The 21,603-nt window shown below is 39.6% G+C and overlaps 1 protein-coding gene across 1 annotated transcript; it reads left to right on the top strand.

The window, feature by feature from the left end:
• Nucleotides 1-3,033: 3,033 nt before the first annotated feature.
• On the top strand, nt 3,034-11,434 carry abtb1 (ankyrin repeat and BTB (POZ) domain containing 1). Its single transcript, XM_034207559.1, has 12 exons — nt 3,034-3,269; nt 4,359-4,421; nt 4,512-4,567; nt 4,700-4,844; nt 5,323-5,482; nt 5,587-5,632; nt 6,368-6,484; nt 6,586-6,698; nt 7,409-7,507; nt 7,603-7,770; nt 8,324-8,524; nt 10,349-11,434. The coding sequence occupies exons 1-12, from the start codon at nt 3,214-3,216 to the stop codon at nt 10,553-10,555; spliced, it is 1,431 nt and encodes a 476-aa protein (XP_034063450.1). The 5' UTR covers nt 3,034-3,213; the 3' UTR covers nt 10,556-11,434.
• The last annotated feature ends 10,169 nt before the right edge of the window (nt 11,435-21,603 follow it).

The following is a 21,603-nucleotide window of genomic DNA, read 5'->3' as shown; positions in this document are numbered from 1 at the left end:
TACCCTACTGTCCTACTAGGGCATTGCGTTCCAAGAATGCAGGGTTGTTGGTTGTTCCTAGAGTCTCTAAAAGTACAATGGGAGCCAGAGCCTTTTCTTATCAAGCTCCACATTTGTGGAATCAGCTTCCAGTTTGTGTTCGGGCGGAAGACACCTTATCCGTTTTTAAGAGTGCGCTTAAGACCTTCCTTTTTGATAAAGCTTATAGTTAGGGCTGATTAGATTCAGCCCCTAGTTTTGCTGATATAGGCTTAGTTTGTCGGGGGACATCTTACTTCTTCCTTCTCTCTGTCTATACTTGTGTACTCTCATGTTCCGATTAACCCAGCTTCCCCAAATGTCTTTATTTTTGGTGTCTGTATACGCCGGGATCCGGAGTCATGGATGATCCTGCGCTCCTCTGTCCTGGATCTTGAGTCGTGGCTGTGGTCCTGGATCATAGGTCCTGGATGGATATCCTCGTGGATTCATCTTCCTATTATACACACATGCATTTCCAAACATTTGGACTACCTATGTTGCAAATGTATTATCTTTTCAATTTACACACGGCATCTATTGCACGTCTGTCCGTCCTGGGAGAGGGATCCCTCCTCTGTTGCTCTCCCTGAGGTTTCTCCCATTTTTCCCTTTAAACTGTGGGTTTTCTTCGGAAGTTTTTCCTTGTACGATGTGAGGGTCTAAGGACAGAGGGTGTCGTATTGTCATACTGATATTTTGTACAAACTGTAAAGTCCACTGAGACAAATGTAACATTTGTGATATTGGGCTATATAAATAAACATTGATTGATTGATTGATCAAGTTTGCCAGCATCTGTGAAAAATGCAAAATTGCAACAGAGCACCATGATGAGAGTCTTTCTGGTGACAACAGCTTGTTAGTGGACTTGAAAGACTTCAAGGCAGGTGTTCTTTGTCGTCCCTCCCAAGAAGCCTTTGACTTCATTCACCAAATTGAGGAACTATTTAGGACCAAGACTGGTTCCTCCCTCATGCAGCTCCCCAACGCAGTGGGTGTCTTGGAGAAAGAAGCTCAGGCCCTCTCCAGCAGGCTTTCGTCATGCTGTGGAGTACAACAAAAACTCGTAAAAAGATTCATACGGCTGAGGCTGAGAATTGAGGCCAAACAAATCAGAAATGACAGAAACAAAATAAAATTAAAAGATGGCCATTTTGGAAGCAAGAGCCAATCCAAAAAGGTGAAAAGGAACAACAGCAGCCAAGCTACCACATCCAGCAACCCCCAAACAGATCCACAGCTGCAATCATTTCCATTAGCCGTTGCAATGGAAATATTTGGACTAAACATTGCTCTTCCACCTGCCAGCACCCAGCTAACATCACTGCCCCTCCACCCGTAACATCACTGCCCCTCCACCTGCCAACATCACTGCCCTCCACCTGCCAGCACCCAGCCAGAGGAGCGCAAACAACATAAACAAGCAAGGTGTCCCGTCATGTACCTGGAAGTTTGGGTTGGCAAAATGGAGTAAGAGAGCGAAAACCTTGGTGGCTCTCTACTCATGTTGTTACAGTTGTCTTGGTTACAGCTCTCAAGTTTTTTTTTTGTTGCCATTTCCACATCTTTAGAAAATATGAAATCAACCTCTTCTCTGGAGAACAAACTTTGATTTCTCTGTCTTGTGAGTTTGCAGTCTTGTAGTTTTGCTCCTCCACCTGTAACATCACTGCCCCTCCACCTGCCATACAGTAGGTTACTAACAAGATTACTTATATAATACAGTGATAGAATACATGTTTAGTATGCTTACTTATATAAAACAGTAGTATTAAACTTACCTTGTATTTTCACTCTCACTTAAGTCCCTCTCCCTTTGCCATCAATCCAAAATCAGCTGAGCTGCAACATTATACAGACAGGTAATAATCAACATAATCACAAGGACACAATGTTAAAAACTGCTAAAAACACTCACTCTTACACGCACCAAAGTTATATTTATCTAATATTTAACTCCCTCCACCCCCGCATACAATCCCGTTAGAAGCCCCTCTTCTCTAATTCAACAACGTTGGACGAAATGACATTAAGAGAACGGAATTTACAATTAAAAGGCTGTTCAACGTCTGTTGCTAACTTGCTTCAGTATCCTAGCTTAATCTGTTATCTGTAAACGTTCCCTAAATCTACTAATTTAGGGATAATCCACTGACATCCTTTAATACACATGTTAATTTGAATCAGATGTACTGATAATATCCGCAATATACATCTTTAAACTTCTTCTTACCTTTAAAAGTCCGTCACGAACGGTCTATTATGCTGCAACTCTACAGCTCTGCTAGCCTTGGCGCTAACTTCCGGGGAACGATTGAGAGGCTCCACGATCCGCCATTGCTGTAAAAAAGTGGTCCATTGGAGTGAACGGAGATGTCGTAACTCTTCTATTATATGGCTCTGGGATTACCTAGACAGATAATATATGTATGTTTTATAATATTTTACAGCAGAGTGAAATACCCCTGACTCTTTTATTTGTTCTAATTGTATATCATATCCCCGGTATACTGAATATGTATTGTGTTATTCTGTTAATAATAAAAATGAGATGGAATGGATGATTGATTGGTTTGTCTGGTCTATTGGTCAGTGACATTATGAGTTTATAATGATGATTTCTAAAAACTTCAAAAAATAAATGTTTAATTAAAGAGCAACCGTACATTTATTTTGGTTCAGTGTTTATCGTAGTAAACAGATGTGTGCTGCATTCAAGTGACCGACGTAAGTTCCAATATCCAGCGTTCTGTAGCCGTTAAAAACGACCTGACACTTTAGGCTATTCAAGTTATATATCTGCGGTTATAAATATAAAAATACATTGAAGTTGATGTTGTTAAATTACATGTATACGTTTTAAACTCATGTAATGTAAACATAATAATACAGCGTTACATGACTTTTGAAGGAAAAACATAGAGAATAAAAAACGCTTGCTGTCGTGTGGGTTCTTAATTTACCGTTTTCTTTGCACAGCAAGTGAAGTGAACACGCATTAGACACGTGACTACCGGACCACTTCCACCACAACATGGAGGAGGAACCCTGCAGACTGTCAACAACATTGCAACAGAGCTGACAGTAAGCAAACATCGAGCAAACCCTGAAGCTACACAACATCATCGCTGACCTGTCCTGCAGACAGGCCGTTTCAATGCATCACAGAGGACCGAAAACACCGCGGCGATCATGGATGTTTCCGATCTGTTTAGTAGTTGCAAAAAGGGCGACATTTTTAGAGTCAGGTAAACAACGGCTCAGCTGACGTTTTTGGCTTGGATGTCTTTGGTTGAGTGTTATGACTGCATTCGTATTTTGTTTTCCTAATTTCTGTCTTACAAAACATGTCTTATGTATTTGGCCTGCACTGCACGTTTTGCAGGTAAACTCTAAGCTAACTGCGTTATTGCAAGGTAGACATTGAGGGAAACACGGAAGGGTTGCTAACTTTAGCTCTTTATGACCCAGCTGGTAACTTTAGCTGTCGTTGATGTTTGTAAACCACTAGTATAGTTTGTTGATACAGCGTAGTTAAGATACTATCTGTCAGTGTTGGATGGCCTATTTACCAGACATGAATTAATGCTGTCCAGCACCACACCTTAAATCATTTAACATACAAATACAAATAATGCTGATTTAAAAGCAATTTAATGCATAACCATATTTTAACTTAAACTACTAGTGGCTACTTCTCTTTTTCAAACTCTATTTCCAACAGAAAAAAACTCTTCTTTCAATTTTTTTTGTACAGATACAATGAACTAAATACCAACAAAATGTTGAGACTGAAGTCCCAAAAACAAACTATCTGAGATCACTGTACATCTCTCTGCCTGCTGCTAATAAGCTCCTAATTGGCCATATTTAAAAGCTGCACCATGTAACAACACCTTTATATACCTGTTAACAGCAAGATCTTTGATATTCTATCGAATCAGAGCCACAGATAATTTAAACAGCCCCTCCTTATTTGGTGGCGTCTTTGTTTGTTTTTTTACAGACAAACTGACTGCAATTACCTGCTAATTATCAGTACAATACCTAGCTTAACTATCGAGATTTCCAAACTTGTTGCAACAAGGCGACAAACCAGCATAGAATAAAAAATGAAAATCAAAGTGGTCATCAGAAAATGCAGCTTTATACCAAATAAACCTTATGTTTTTAAATGTATGCAGCCATGTGAACAGTGCCTCTCACCCATTTTCCACCTTGCATTTTGCTCCAGTGTGATGCGCCCTTTTGATTTTCTCTCAAAATGTTTGACATTACATACATTGTAGTCAGATTCTGGTTCGTCACTGTTAACACTTATTTATTCTCTCTTTCAGATACCTTGTTGAACAAAGAGATGTGGACCTCAATGTGAGAGATAACTGGGACAGCAGCCCTTTGTAAGTACAATTTAAGGAGGTAGTATAATTCTCTAGATAACACACGATCATTAAACCTCCAACTTAAAATGTGAACACTTTGCTCTCCAGGTATTATGCTTGTCTCTGTGGCCATGATGAGCTCGTCCAGTACCTGTTGGCTAGTGGTACGTGTGATTATGTAATGCAAACACAATAAAAGCATAAAAACGATATAGTGTGATGTCAGCATTATAAATCACACTGAAATAAATGTTCTGTAGTCTAATCAGTTATATTATTTTTTGCTTTGCGTTCAGGTGCTAGGTGTGAGGCCAACACGTTTGATGGCGAGAGGTGTTTGTACTGCTGTCTGAATGACTCTGTTCGACGCCTGCTCAAAGACTATAAGTGCATCACTGTGCGCGCCATGCAGCGGGATGATTATAACTACTTCCTGCACATGTAAGTTTGCCATTCATTTAAAATAAATATATTCTCGAGTTAAAAGAAACAAGAAGAATGAACTGCAAAAGCAAAGTACCTTTAAATTTTGTCTTGAATCTATGGCTCCCACAGGATTGTTGACATCCACCTGGATTCATCTACTAATTTATAGACACATGCATTTTCAAGCATTTGGACTACCTGTGTCGTAAATGTATTATCTTTTCAATTTACACAAGACATCTATTGCACGTCTGTCCGTCCTGGGAGAGTGATCCCTCCTCTGTTGCTCTCCCGGAGGTTTCTTCCATTTTTCCCCATTAACTTTTGAGTTTCTTTAGAAGTTTGTTCTTGCCCGATGTGAGGGTCCAAGGACAGAGGGTGTCATATTCTGTACAAACTGTAAAGTCCACTAAGACAAATGTTAAATGTGTGATATTGGGCTATATAAATAAACATTGATTGATTGATAAATATTTGTGCTTTTGCTTTCCAGGTTACTGGAGCAGGGTTTACAGAGCGATGTCAAGTTCCTGGTTCATGGACAAATATTTACAGCCCACCGATGTGTTCTCAGTGCACGCTCAGAGTACTTCACTGATATGTTTGAGACCAAATGGAAAGGGAAGAACCTGATCACACTCAAACACCCGTTGGTAGGTAGAATGATGTATTCTGTCTGATTCAATTAGATGTTTGCTGCTAATATACAAACTGCAGGCATATCTTGTGTATCTACATCTGTATGGTTTGATTTCAGGTGAACCCTGCTGCCTTTGGAGCCATCCTGCAGTATTCCTACACTGGTGAGCTGACAATATTTTTCCTTCTACATTATATTATACGATGCGATACGATAATACTTTATTGGTCAGATCAAGTCTGAAATTTGACTTGTATCACAGCAGCTCCATGTCCAACACCAACATAGACACATATCCAGACACAATACATGAAACACAAACAACGAACATTTAACATAACATCACAATTACTGAGAGAAAACATTTTCATTGGTCACAGTATTAAGACTTAGCAAGAAACTTTAGTCCGTCTGTTAGTTACAAGTATAATTCTGAAATATTAGAGAGAGAGAAATAATACTTTACCTTCATGATGAATACAAAAAACTATATTTTCCATACATTTAGTTTTTAATAGATTATTATTGTAACATGTAATTTGAACCTCATAAGAAATAAGATTAAATTCAAGGTACCTTTCAATTATACTGTATTATGTTATGTCTGCATTATGACAATATTCAGGGGCCTATATGAACATGGAAAAAATGTCCTACTGTAATTCTTCCAATAATGATTTTAATGTAAGTGATGAGGGAAAAGGAACACAGTCCTTCATAGAGAAGGAAAAATAAGCACTTTAAAGTCCAATATCATTAGAAATGTGAATACAGTCATGTTTACATACAAACTGCCATGCTTATACTGGTCTACTTTATGTGTAGTCATGTCAAGCAGAACAATTGAAAAGTTAGGGAGTCAAAATCTTTTCGTTCATCCTCTTTCCTTATGTTACAGGACGAATGGATATCGATATAAGCCTCGTGGAGGACTGCACACGACTAGCTAAACAGTGTAAAATGGAAGACTTTATCGAGGAAATGGAGAATAAATGCAAACAGTTGTATGAATTTGGTAAGAAAGCTCTCTTGGTTCAGGTTCCTACCAAAGGTTTGACTTTTTCACTCTTTAGTTATGTGACGTCTGACCTGTCTTTTTGTCTTTCCTCACTGCAGTGTTCAACAAGCCAGGAATCTGTGTTAAGGTTCTCAGCCTGGAGCCTCACATCTCTCAACTTCAAGAGGAGATGGCTCAGTTAGCTGACTGTGCACTTCCCACTGATCTAAGAGTAAGGATACTTACTTAAAATCATATTTTAATGGGATAAAGGATCGGAGTAATCGGACCTCTGGATATGAAGTTATCAGAGAATAGAGCTAAGTTAGCACCCTGTGTCCCCCAAACAGCGTCAGGTAATAATAATAATAATAATAATAATGGGTTTAATTTATAAAGCACTTCATATTTGACTTCAAATCCCGAAGTGCTACAAGCAGTGAGCATAATAATAATAATCAGATAATGAACAAAGGGCAAGAGCACGTTTACTGATATAGCACCTTTCAACACATGGCAATTCCAAGTGCTTTACAAAAATGAAATACATTAAGAGCATTAAGAAATAGTGCAGCGGAAACAAACATGTTACAAAAAAGGCATTTAAAAAGCAAAGAGAATAAAATAAACATAAAACAAGCTAATTGATCAAATACAAGAATAACAGTTACAGTGCAGTGTAAGGTAGGAATAGCTGCGGGAAAAAATAAAAGTCTTCAGCCTGGTTTTAAAGAAGTAAGAGTTGCAGCGGACCTGCATGTTTCTGGTAGCTTGTTCCAAATATTTGGGGCATAACAAAATTCCCATGATCCAATGCTACCTCGTGCCGTCTTTTGTTATTGTTTTGATTGAGAGACCCCTACTTAGAGGCAGGAAATTACATAATGTGAGTTTAATAAGACTATTTTGACTTGTCTTTATCCTGTTGAATCTCTTGCCCAGGTTGGATTTGGTGAACTTCCCTTTAACGGAGTCGACCGCTTCCCTACCTATCCTGACATCTGCTTCAGAGTCGATGGTTTTGACTTTCTATGTCATAAGGTACAACAACAAAGCTCACACAACATTCCTGAGGTATTTTACAAAACGCTTGTCATTCAAATGAATATTAAAGTTTTTATTGTGTGTGTCTCCAGGCGTTTTTCTGCGGACGTAGTGATTATTTTAAAGCCTTGCTGGAGGACCACTTCAGTGAGGGAGGGCAGCTGCAGTCCCAGCCCAGCACTCCAGTGATTACTTTACACAATATTTCCCATGAAATATTCATCCACGTCATGTATTACATCTACACTGATAACACAGAGGTTAGTGCACAATTTAAGTCTGATATCATTTTGTGGAATTCATTATCAAGGATGCAAACTTATAATTCAGTGAGAAAAATTGCTTGTGAGTGCACCAGACAAGGAGTCATAACAACAGACAAGCAAACAAAGGCATCACCTCCAGTTCATGGCTAACAAACTACCTACTGTTAGGTATAAGGCTTTAAAGAAAACAAAGTGTGTGTGCATATAGGTGTGTCATAAATTATAGTTTAACTATATATTGTTTAATTATCGCTACATTATTTGATAGCAATACTAACTATTTTAAGAGCTCTTTTTGCTGTATTTCATATTCAATCCGTACTTTATTTTACACTTTAAAACTTTAAACATCTAACCATTTTTATATTAACAATGGATCACATGAATACCCACTAAACAGTATGACAAGACTCTGAATGCTAATGCAGCTCCATGTCTGCTGGATGTATAACTAGGCAACTGAATGCTAACAGGTGGTTAAATGTTATGTTTACAGTTGTTTCCACGGTTAATGTTTAAAAATTGACTGATTATCTTTTATGTCCAGTTAATTACAGAGGATGTTTTTGATGTGCTGTGCGTGGCCGACATGTACCTGCTGCCGGGGCTGAAGCGTCTTTGTGGGAAGACTCTTGCTAAGACTATTTGTGAGGACAACGTTCTGTACATGTGGAAGATGGCAAAGCTCTTCCGTCTCTCTCGGCTTGAAGATCAGTGCACCGAGTTCATGGCCAAAATCATTGAGCGGGTAGGTGTCTATTTCCCCATGTTGAGACTGGAAAGGGCTTTATTTTGGCTCGATAACAACAGTGTCTGTGATGTCACAGCGGGTGGCTCAAGGGCAAACAACACTACATGTCTTTATGTTGAATATGAAACTGGAGCCAGCAGGTGTTTAGATTAGTTTAGCATGAAGACTGAAGACTGAAGGCGGGGACAAAAGTAACCGCTCCTGGCAAAGAATAGTTTGGCACCTAACTAACCATAAAACCAAATTTGGTTATTTTTACATTTTGGGTACAGTTTAAACAAACAAGATTAAATATCTACATTAGTGAGCTTTAGAGGGGCTAGTAAGCAGCTTTTTCTCACCTTTGGACCGCGCATGCTAGTTGTTTCCAATTGTTTCCAGTCTTTATACTAAGCTAACCTTGTTCTAGCTTTTGCCTTATACTAAGCAAACAGACATGAGAGTTCTGTCGACCTTCTCATCCAACTCTTAGCAAATACCAATTGGGAGAATTTCCAATTATGCTGAAGTATATCTTTGAATTGCTCCCATAAAGTTAACTAGCTTCTGAAGGACAGCAACAAGTAATGTTATATGGTTTCAGAGGAGTGTCTCTCTACGGCAGTGGTTCTCAAACTTTTTCTGTCAGGCCCCCCCTTTGGAGAAAAAAAAAAGTCGGGCCCCCCCCCAACACAAATAGTCAGGCTCAGTGGCGGCGCCAAAGATTTATTTTGGGGGTACTGTGGGGTAGCTTGACGTTTCATACAGGTTGCTCAAACATTTAGGGTTTCCCATTAATGTACCGGGCACTACAGTGGAATGTTCTACTGCAACACTCCCCACGCAAATACACAGTGTACCCGCAACTGTTACAATGAAGGCTCGATATCAGCTCACGGCATATAGGTGTAAGCAGGGGTAAAGTGCTATTTTTATAGGTGGTGTGTGGACCTCACATAGGGGGGTCCGGGGGCAAGCTCCCCCGGGAAGATTTATTTTTAAATATTGAAGTTAAAAGCATCAATCTGGTGCACTTTGAGAGCAAAATGAAGAGATCTACAGTATGGATACATCTCTCAACACAGAACTGTAAACAGATTTACTATTTCTTTATGGATATTTTACAAATCACTCCCCTTTTAAACGTTATACATTTTTTAATGTCATATAGTATTTCATAATTGTTTTTAATTTATTTATATTAATGGTGACCAAAACGTTTGAGACCCACTGAGATAACACTGAGAGAGTCCTTTAGCTCACTGAGTCTCTCAGTCTGACAGGAGTGGACTCTCCTCCACTTTGTTGTTGAAAAAACTCCTTATATCCGTTAGCGTAGCTCGCTAGCACCAGAAGCTAACATCAACGATCTCCGGTACCGGTGCGCTCTCTCTCTCGCTCGCGCACACACACAAAATGGCTCGTTCCACACACACACAGAGCCGAGCTTTAATGAAACACAGACACCCAGACGTAATAGTACTGTACTGTATCATATTATTTTCAAATCAATACTTTTTCAAAATATGATTTAAAAAAAAAAAAACATTTACATTTTTTTTTTAAATAACCATTTTTTCTCCTGGTCTCTCGCGCCCCCCCTGTCATGCCTCTGCGCCCCCCTGGGGGGGCGCGCCCCCCACTTTGAGAACCACTGCTCTACGGTGACCTTTGGCATAAGGATGTTTATAGATATACAAGGGACATGGGCGTTTTGACCATTCACAAACAATTGATACCTGCAAGCTAAAGTGGATGTTCTGGATGTTCTGGTCAGCCAGGCTCAGTCCCCCCCCCCCCTCATAATGCATTCATACCTGTCTTACCTATGACCTTTCCCAGCTGGTGGAGCAGGACGAGTTTGCAGAGCTCATCAAAGAGGATGCTGCGTCGTTGGAGGAGCGACAAGAGACCGACTCCATCCCCGTTGTGGACGAAATCCGTTTCCACATCACCAGCAATGTGCAGACTTACAGCGCAATCGAGGAGGCCAATCAGAAACTGGAAGCCTTGGAGGAGCTGCTTACCAGCATCAATATTGAATGTTGAGATGTTCTAGTTTGTGGCTGCCGCAGAGCTGGAAGTTTGGTTTTTTGCAAGGTGGATACTTTGCATATGGTGGTGCAAACATCTGTAGAAAGAAAGATCTCTTTGAGTTTTTAAGTTTCATTTTATTTACAGTATATTGAACAGAATATATATTTTCAAAGGATGTTTTGCTGCGTATTCAGCTATAGCTAAAATTATTCATTGAGTGAGATATATCAAAAGATACAGTACTTGGTGTAAAGTAGCAAGTTCTGCAAGATAAGTTTTGTGTACAATATATTTACACACAAATATCTTTCAATTACCAATGCATGGATTCAGAAGGTGCTACAATTTAGATGAGATGGTTATTTTAGTTATTTTAAAATGTACTTTGACCCCAGCAAAGTTCAGAGCCAGCACTTATGAAGAACTTTATGAAATGTTATGTTTGTTCACTTCATACATCCAGAAATGTTTTTAAACTCTCAATCTTCATTTTAAGTTGAAAATATAGTGGTATGATGTATTTCACGTGCTAAAGAATGACAACTTTTATTTTGAATTTCACAGCACTATTCAACTAGTAACAATACTCCAGTGTGACACTTATTCCTACATTTATTGCCCATATTCCTGCACTTTGTTTAAGCCTTAATTTGAAAGAAAATTCCCCCTGCTGCTTGTATGACAGCAAGCCTCCCTCTCCCAGTGTGTGCTCAAGAAAGACATTCTGAAGCTAAACTGTTTGCATGTAAAATCCACCATCAGCATAGAGAGGTTTTAAGGGTTTGTTTAAAAAAAATCGTAATATCCACTACTAAGTCACTATGCTTTTATATAAAATGGATAAATAACTGCTCTTGGGTTTGGCAATTAAAGGTAGCATTGCAGAAACCAGTAGTGTTGTATTCTTTTGTAATTTTTTAAGTGTGCCATCTGGGTCCAATTGTACTCCACATAGGACATTCTGGGCTTTTCAAACATATGACGTGGGGGTGTGGCTTTGAAAAAGATAATAGGCTTGTTTGAGACAAGCGTACGGTGGCTTCTCAGCCACCGTACAAGCGAGACCTGCGCAGACCTGCGCAATTTCGATCAGTAGGCTTGTTTGAGACGCGTTGCGGCTCGCCTCGAAAGTAGACGAGAATAGCCGATCGCAGCCGGGGGAGGTCTCAAAAAGCTCGCCTGAAGTCGGACAGCTCGGAGTCGGCTTCGTCTTCTTCTTCTCTCCGTTTTTTGGCGGATTGCAAACAACTTGAAGGTGCATACCGCCACCTCCGGAGTCGGCTTGACTCGGTTTGCATTTATAAAGAATGCACACGTGTTTAATCGTTAATGTCAGATATGTACTAAGTAAATACATTTGTTCCTGCTCAAGATTAGATTCAACTTTATTGTTATTGCACATATTACAGGTACTGAGACAACGAAATACAGTTTAGCTTCTAACCAGGTGCAACAAGCAGTAAAGTGAAAAGTAATGTACACAATAGACAGAATAAAATATAGAATGAATTGAATGATGAATAAACAGTGAGGGGTATGAATACACTAGATATCAGCCTGTGAGCAGTATGAACAGTGTGTATGAATATGCTAAGATATATAAAGTATGAAAACGGTAAGCAGTATAGTATAAAATATATAGATATTAATTTCATGATGATAAACATTGTGGAACAATGATGAAAAATGGGAATGGATGTGGCGACGTAAAACTGACACAAAACAACAACAAACTTTTGCCAGCCAATTGGAGAGTTTCATCAGCAGCACGTGGTAAAAACCACCAATGAGCGCTCAGCTCGAGATACCAGCAAGCCGTTTCCCATCAAGCATTTCACTTCCGCAGCCCGTGGAGAGCAACTGCGCCAACTCGCCTCGCCTCGCTCTCAAGGCTGCGGGCGTCTTTGTCCCGCGAAATTTCAAAGTCTCATGTGGGCGGGCCTCCAGAACAAGTCGGACAAAATGACTAACCATCATGCAACGCACTAGCAAGACGTTGATCGCAACTGCACAGGTCTGCGCAGGTCTTGCTTGTCTCAAACAAGCCTAACGTCTTGCTAGTGCGTTGCATGATGGTTAGTCATTTTGTCCGACTTGCTCTGGAGGCTCGCCTACATGAGACGTTGAAATCTCGCGAAACAAAGACGCCCACAGCCTTGAGAGCGAGGCGCGGCGAGGCGGCGCAGTTCCTCTCCACGGGCTGCGGAAGCGAAATGCTTGATGGGAAACGACTCGCTGGTATCTCGAGCTGAGCGCTCATTGGTGGTTTTTACCCCGTGCTGCTGATGAAACTCTCCAATTGGCTCGGCAAAAGTTTGTTGTTGTTTTGTGTCAGTTTAATTGTTCATAATTGTTCCACAATGTTTATCATCATGAAATTAATATCTATATATGTTATACTATACTTGCACTGCTTACCGTTTTCATACTTTATATATCTTAGCATATTCATACACACTGTTCATACTGCTCACAGGCTGATATCTAGTGTATTCATACTCCTCACTGTTTATTCATCATTCAATTCATTCTATATTTTATTCTGTAGATTGTGTACATTACTTTTCACTTCACTGCTTGTTGCACTCCTGGTTAGAAGCTAAACTGCATGTTGTTGTCTCAGTACCTGTAATATGTGCAATAACAATAAAGTTTAATCTAATCTTGAGCAGGAACAAATGTATTTACTTAGTACATATCTGACATTAACGATTAAACACATGTGTGCATTCTTTATAAATGCAAACCGAGTCAAGCCGACTCCGGAGGTGGCGGTATGCACCTTAAAGTTGTTTGCAATCCGCCAAAAAACCGAGAGAAGACGAAGCCGACTCCAAGCTGTCCGACTTCAGGCGAGCTTTTTGAGACCTCCCCCGGCTGCGATCGGCTATTCTCGTCTACTTTCGAGGCGAGCCGCAACGCTTCATTGTATTTCAAAATGGCGTCCATCAACACAAGCACTATTTATAGAAAGAGAAATGGTAAGTTTGTAATTACCAGTGTTGTGAGTTCAATATTTTTTATTAATTATAGTAAGGGAACATCTTAGGAGTTAGTGTAGTGAGTTTTCAGAGCAGTGTAATACTTATTTTACCTAAAACGAAATGTGTTTATGAATGTCCTCTGAGGAGGACATGGGGATTTGCTAACTCCCCCCCCCCCCCATTTTACACAACACAAATGGAGTCCACTATGGGCCAAAACTAACACTTAGGTTTCTGTAGGGTTCATGGCAGATTGATGCAGTGGAAAAACATACATCAAGTGCCTCAAGTGTCAGATGTATCTGCATTTCAAAAAAGGATGGAGTACTACAAATGAGGGCTCAATATTTGTTGCATTGAGTTGATAATAATAATAATAAATGGAATGTATAAAGCGCCTTTCACTGGACCCAAGGTACATGGTGGACAGCCAAAAACAAAACAGACAATGAGGAGCGAACAAAACAAGGAAAAAATAAAATAAAGGAAGCCATGATGTGCTCTAATGTTGTCTAAATGTACTTGTATGTTAATGTTGTTTGTATACTATGTTTCGCATAACTAACACCCAATGTCCTCTACAAAGGACACACAAAATGAATGGGTGGGTCTCTGGAGAATATATCATTAATCACTTTTTTATATATTGTAAGTCTGTAGGTCCTTCTAATACTTTGGAAATAATTGACATAAAATGTTTAACGGAGAGTCATGCCTCTAACTGGATGATCACTTTATTTAGCGCCATCATGTGGTTAAAATGTAATGTTGTCAAACACTTTGGTTTATTGCTCAATGGAACTAATGACTTCAACTGGCATTAGTTTACACCTCAGCTGCACTGGTTACACTATATTTTATTACCCTCTATTTAGCGATAATGCTATATTTAAATGTCATACATTACAGCCAAATGTAGTTAAGCAGATAGGGCAACAGTGTTTAAATACACAATATGTGTACATTACATTTTTACATTACATTACATTGCATTTAGCTGACGCTTTTATCCAAAGCGACTTACAATAAGTACATTCGACCAGGAAGACACCACCTTGAAGAAAACAGAATCATATAAGTACATCAGGTTTCATAGAGCCAAACATTTCAAGTGCTACTCAACTGGCTTTAGATAAGCCAGTCCTTTATTAGTATATAAGTGCTTTGTTAATAATTCTATCGCTCCGGTCTGTACTGTACCTCCTATGAACACATTTTACAAGACTTTTGTACAATATTGCCAATCATTGCTCATTGTTATTTACACACCAACCTTTACTTTTGGGTGACCACTGAATGAGGTAATTGTTGGGTTCAGAATTCCAGAAAAGACAGACAACTTCTAAGTTTAACTATTTATTGTAAAGAGAGCAAAATATATATTCACTTGGCCAAGGACTCGTCACGTCTCGGAAATCACAGCTAGCAAAACTATAATCTGTAACCACCGAATTCGTAAAGAGCCCCGAACCTCGTGTGACAATACATTTTATTACACGGGGCGTTGCCCGTACATTTATGATTGGTCAAGACTAGCTGAAGAGATACCGCGGTTTAGACTTGGTTCTCTTTGGTTGGTGCACAGTCTCAGATAGAGTCTCTTGGCAACACGATCCTCCAATCATCATTCGGCCGGCTGGCGAGGTCCCTCCCTACTCTGTCTCTAACACACATCATTTGTTTTCTCTAACGTTTCTTCAGATATAGCGGAAAACCATAATGGTGCTTCCTAGCTCTGCGGGGGAGCGCGGCTCCCATACAGAGTCAAGGCCGGTGCGATGTGCTGTTCTGACTACCTCTTTGTATTCTCTCAGTCTCTGCACCTGACCTTGCTACTTTCAATATTGCAAGCTAAACACTTTCTCATGTAACTTTTCCCTACGTTCCTGTCCACCCCATCAAAACTTGGGGGGAGGGGGGGTCCATTTATTCCAAAGTCACAGCACATACAATGAGCACAATAAGCAAATAATGTAATAGTAAGAATCTCGTAATGTTATATAAAAATAGACTCCACATAATGCTGAAAAATACTATACATTACAACCACATTGTAGTGTGTTGAATGTTAACATGCTCAAATATAATGGAGAACACAGGGAAACCACACACATGCTTACCATCCATGTTAGCTTACTGGTGTTAGCATTTAGCTCAAAGTTTACAAAGCTGTTAGCATGGTTAAATAGACTTTATATTTGATATTCAGGGCTTTAACATAGCAACAAACACCAATTTGTAATGAAAATGTATAACGTTAGTGGATAAATGTCTACCTTCGTTTACGCAGCTTTTTTTAGGCCACTCCAGTTTTTCCAAAGTTAAACACTTAGCTCTGTAGTCCACAGTTCAGCCATTGTTATGGTGAAAAAAACAGGTGTTGAATCTATGAATGTATATTTTAATATCAAGTTTAGGAAGGCACCTACAGATGGCACCATTTCTCATCTTATCATCCTTGAGGTTGTTAGAGAATACAGAAATACAGTGCTGCCAATATTTGAGTTCAGCTTGGAGTGAGATTTTTTTTTTGGTGAACCGAAAAAAGAAACGTTCATGTGTACAGTGTTACAAATGTATTGAACATGTACAAACTAGAGTTTCCCATTAATGTACCGGGCGCTACAGTGGAATACGCACATACACAGTGTACCCGAGACTGCAATGAAGGCTCGATAATCAGCTCACAGCATATAAAATGGCATATATGTGTAAGCAGAGGTAAAGTGCTATTTTATAAGTGGTGGGGGGGGGGTCCTCACCTCCTCTAGGGGGGTCCGGGGGCATGCTCCCCCAGGAAGATTTTTTTGTTTTAATATTGAAGTTAAATGCATCAACCTGGTGCATTTTGAGAGCAACATTAAGAGATCTATGGATACATCTTTCAACACCCATATGAAACAGAACTGTAAACAGATTTTCTTTTTCTTTATGGATATTTTACAAATCACTCAACTTTTAAACTGTATTCTTGTTTTACTGTCATATAGTATTTCATAACTGTTTAATTTATTCTCATAAATGGTGACCAAAACGTTTGAGACCCACTGAGATAACTAGACTAAAGTTAACTATCTAAACACTCAGAGTCCCTTACCTCACTGAGCTGTAGTTATCTCAGTCTGACAGGACAGAGCTCTCCCTTTCCTTGTTTTAGAAACAGCTTCTAATATCTGTTAGCGCAGCTAGCTAACCAGATGCTAACAACAACAATGCAAATAGTGAGTTTGGTAGAAATATACTGTATAATAAAGTTATTGAAGATGATGCCATATTTATTGAAGATTTTACATTATAATATTCCCCAAAATTATTCAAAAGCATATTCTTCCAAACTCCTTGCTGTAGTATGACACACAGGAGACTATTGATGTGTGTTGTGAGTTTGGTAGTAATAAGCTGTATAATAGTGATTGAATATTATTATATTCTCTTTTTTCGGAGTTGCACTTTGCAGACGGTCCCTGAGCACTCGTTTATTCTCCGGAGAGACCAGCTCGGAGGACGGCGCGTATTGGCTTTTTTTTGTACACATTTGATTGTAGTTCGTTGTCAACCTTACCACGGTACTTAGGAGACGTCATTTGTGTCTGAATAACGTTTTGTTCATGAATTATTGATCCGTGAAATCCGAATCTCCCTATATCGTTCCAACTTTGCTGAACTAAGCCAGAAGACCGTCTCATTTCGTAGACCGCTCGGTTTGCTGTTCCTTCACTTTATTTTTATATTTATATACATTTATTTTGGACGAAAACTTAGCGTGAGGAAAGGCATGTGTGGCGTGAGTGTGTGAGATATGGGTTAATTGCGTGTGAGTGTTGGCAGCCTTGGAAATACATCTCCTCGTGCCTTGTGAGAAACAAATGAATCCATCATCCATGTCTCTCTATTCATGGTTACATGTTATGAATGGGGCCTTTTAACAGTGGTCCGTTTTTCAAATCAGTGATTTATCTCAAGTCCACAAAGCTGGGAAGAAAGGCAGTAAATAAGGTGCTGTTGCATGTTTGCAGGGATAGAAAGTTGTTGGCCTGTGTACTTGCCCTATGGTTTAAAAATGAGCGTCCTGGTGGGCTTCATCACCCGTGTTTCAAAGACTCTTGGAGGAGAATACAAAACTATACGTCACCTTAATGGACCCCTGAGGTGGGTGAGCTCAAATCCCAACAGGGAAGCAGAGCCATTAGGGTGCAGACGTGCAGTTCAACTGTAACACTAACACCAACTGTAAGTGTAGAAAAGGCCCCAAAGTTATAGTTATTGATATATATATATAATATATTTAAGCAATAGCTCACGACAGGCCGTGGTATATGCTCATTATATCACAGCTAAGGGGCGTGGTTCGGCCCGACGCGAAGCGGAGGGTCGACAACCCCCTTAGCTGTGATATAATGAGCATATATCACGGCCTGAAGTGAGCTATTGCTTTTATAAAACGGTTACCAAGTGTGGCAATATGAAAGAAAAATACACACTCTAATTTAAATAGTTGTTATTAGTAAATAATGATGTTCAAAATAAAATAGTCCCTCCGTTGCCTTCTGCACGAAACATAGTGCGAGGTGGTTGCTATGCAACAACACTAACAGCTAGCGAACATATTGGACAGAGAGCGTTGATCCATTATTTGGCTATTTATTTACATTCATTTGTATGTTGCCGTTTATTGTGCAGCCACTGAAAAACTGTCCAGCATCAGTAGAATGGCTTACGTGGTTACTTGTATAGGTTGAGGTTGTTCTAGGCTGTTGCTTGGCGTGGTCAGAATATTGCTCCACTCTCTCCGGTCCCCGAGATTTGGCTTCCACTAGCTCTGGAGAGAGCTTTCGCACCTGTGGCCATTAACGGTCATAATTTCTTTGTTTCAAGACCCGCATCAGAAAGCTTTTGAATGGTGGTACTTTTCCAGTTGGTCTACCTCAGGGTTGCCAACTTTGGGTACCTGGCTGGAGTGAGATTTTGATATCATGGGTTTAATTACACATATGCGCACTAAATGACTGCTATCGTGTCAGCAGCGGGACCTTAGCATATATATAGGTTATATACAATATATACGAATACACTTGGACACAGACTATAAAGGGCACACAGTTTCATTCACTAATGAAAGTCAAACACATGTTTGTTTCCACTGTTTTATTATGTGCCTGTCGCGATAAGCAATTAATTGACTTATCGTACGATAAATAAAAATGAACTCGATAAATTTCCATTTACATGAGGATGTGACAAGCAGTTTGAAAGGATGTACTTGAATTATTATTATATATTATCATTATGTCAGTGGTCTAAAATGGTCATACAACGGTGCTGATAATATTATCGTTTATCGCAATAATTTCCGGGAAAATGTATCCAACAAAATTAATTATCGTGAGAGGCCTATACATGAAACACACACACACACACACAAATCTACAGACTTGCTCCAAACTGCCAAATATATTAATTAACACACTCTCACTCTCATATACTCTTTGACTCTATTTTGGCCTAGTAGAACAATAAGCAGCAGACTTTTACTTTGTTATCATTTCTACTGGATCTTAGATCTGCGCATGCGCAATACGTGTCAGCTCCCACTGCTCTGCTGTCTGTTGACGTTGTTAAGAGTGGTGGGGGCGGGGAGGGAGTGGATTGACAGCTCGAGCAGCTGTCAACTAAACATTGTAATTAACCAACCGAAAACGATAGCCGGTTCATCTTGTTTTTGGCGTGAGAATAGTTTGGGCAGCGTGAGAGCGTGAGATTGAGAGTGAAAGCGTGTGTCACACGCCAGATGCGTGAGAGTTGAAAACCCTGGTCTACCTGCTCTTCACGTAGCTCTCTGCATGTCGTCGTTTAGGTGCTTTTTTTTCTTCTGGAGATAGACACTCCTCAATCCACTCCTCCATAGTAAGGCCACCCCGGAGGTCGAAGTTAATCTTAAATGTTTCCATTTTATGCTTTGTAAGTTTGTTTCGTAACGGAAGAAATGGAAATATATAAAACTGACAATTCAAATCAAGCAATCTGATTGGTCGATAGTGTTTTTGCGGACCTCTTTGATTACAGATTTGAAAACATTGTTGCTTGCTTTAAAAGTAGCTCAATTCATTATGTCAAACCTTGGAAAGTATCTAGATATCCCTGCCATAATGCCAAAGGAACTGCACACTGAATAGGCCTATGTTTTGCCGTTTGATGTCTATGTCTGGACTCTGGACCGCTGCGTAAAAAGGAGGGTTTCTGCCCCGTTACTTCTCCGCTGCTTTCTTGTTCCAGTTTGACTGCAAGCAGTTTGCTTTTCAGCCCAACGGTATACTGTTTTACTCAGACGCGGAGGGATACTGACTTGTTGTGAAAAGTAACTTACAATTCTACCCGTGGTATACGCTCAGTATATCACGGCTAAGAACCAATCAGATTGCTTGATTTGACTTGTCCGTTTTATAAATTATATATATATAGCGATTGGAATCATACATAAATCACATTTACAAAACAGATCAGGAGACATTTTATTATTACTACTATTTAGTTGTTTTTCCGTTACATTGGAGTATGACAGGGGAGGCTCTGCCTCCCCTGACTGCACGTCGCTGATATATTATCTTATTATACAGAGTTGATACCTGTTAAATTGTGCCTTCATAGTGGGGAGGGGCTAACCCACGTGTTTTGGGTGACGTCACACATCAGAGGGTAATGTGCGTCAGTAGTTGCAGGAAAGTTATGCCGTCTTAAGCTTCGTATTGTGTGCGTAAATGAACGTGAGTGTTTGTCCACAGTGGTGCCGGTTATGTTGCTCTACACTTCATTATTATTGTGATAACTTCTGTGCCGATGGGGCTTAATGCAGAGTCTCCGTGCTCATGTGATCGGTGCATGCTGCGTGCATGTTTATTATGGCTGCTCATTAAGTCACTCGTCAAGTGAGTCGGCACTCCTGTCTCAAAGTTAGGGTTTCACAATAAGAGCATCGGCTGCCGCTTCTCGCCAACCGGAAGTGGAACGTTATTCATTAGCGGTAGCTTAACTTTGAATCTCTGTGTTGCCTGGTAAAGAGTGTTTGACATTATATGTTAATGTGTTTATGATTATAAGAGAAGGGAGATATGTTGTTTTATAGCTTGTCTAGATTATTATTTCTACAGGGTTTGGCATTACTATGTATATTATTTATGTATGCATAAGTTATCTTATATTGATTGTATTTTGTTTATTTCCCTTGTAGGAAAAACCACACACACACAGACAAATATCTGTATGTCTGCCTAAATAAGTAAAGAAGTGAAACCTCATCGTAGCTCCTAATTTCCTCTATTCTGGACCTTTGGCCTTAAGTGGTGTTCTGGCCGACACCTGGGTGAACCTAGTGATAGACACAAAACTAGTGCCAACACTGAGTTATCTCTAACTCTCCACTACAGTAAGAAAACAAAACCTTTGGCTTTCAGCCCAGTATCTTGAGGGCTTACATGTTTAATAATGCAAGAATAAAAAACACAATTACTTATTACCGCAGCAAGCCTCCTTTGCAAATGTTTTAATGCTTGTTGCTAAGCAGCTCAAAGGAGTTTTAGTCTTGGATGGGAAAGTCCAGTTTACTGCTGCTGTGTCAAATGGCTATTTATGCCGTGTACAGGAGGAACATATATATTTCTCGTGGCTTTATTCAATTTCCATGGAAACTGTCTACAAGTTGATTTGCAGTTTCTATGATAACAGCTTGGTGCCTCAGTTTGTTCCCATTTAACTACTCCACATCCCTACAGGGGCCCCAAGTCCGTGCAGTATACAATGAAGCTTGAATAGAAGCGTGACTTTGACTATACAACGGCAGTTTTTTTGTCATAGTTAGTGGAATTGAGCTACAACTACTGGACATTAGTTGTTATAAAATGTTGGTCATTCATAGTCTCCAGAGGATGAAGAATGACAACTTTCTCTTGATTTTATTGCTAGCAATACCCCTGGGCTGAAATATGGGTTTCATGAAATATATTGAATGCTATGAATTGTGTTTTGACATTCAGAGTTCATAGAGGATCAACCAGAATAACTTTTGTAATTCCCTGACTTTGC

The sequence above is a fragment of the Gymnodraco acuticeps genome, unplaced genomic scaffold, assembly GCF_902827175.1.
Source record: "Gymnodraco acuticeps unplaced genomic scaffold, fGymAcu1.1, whole genome shotgun sequence".
Classification (NCBI taxonomy): Eukaryota; Metazoa; Chordata; class Actinopteri; order Perciformes; family Bathydraconidae; genus Gymnodraco; species Gymnodraco acuticeps.
The sequence above is the reverse complement of the archived record's forward strand: the minus strand, read 5'-3'. Positions and strand labels throughout refer to the sequence as shown.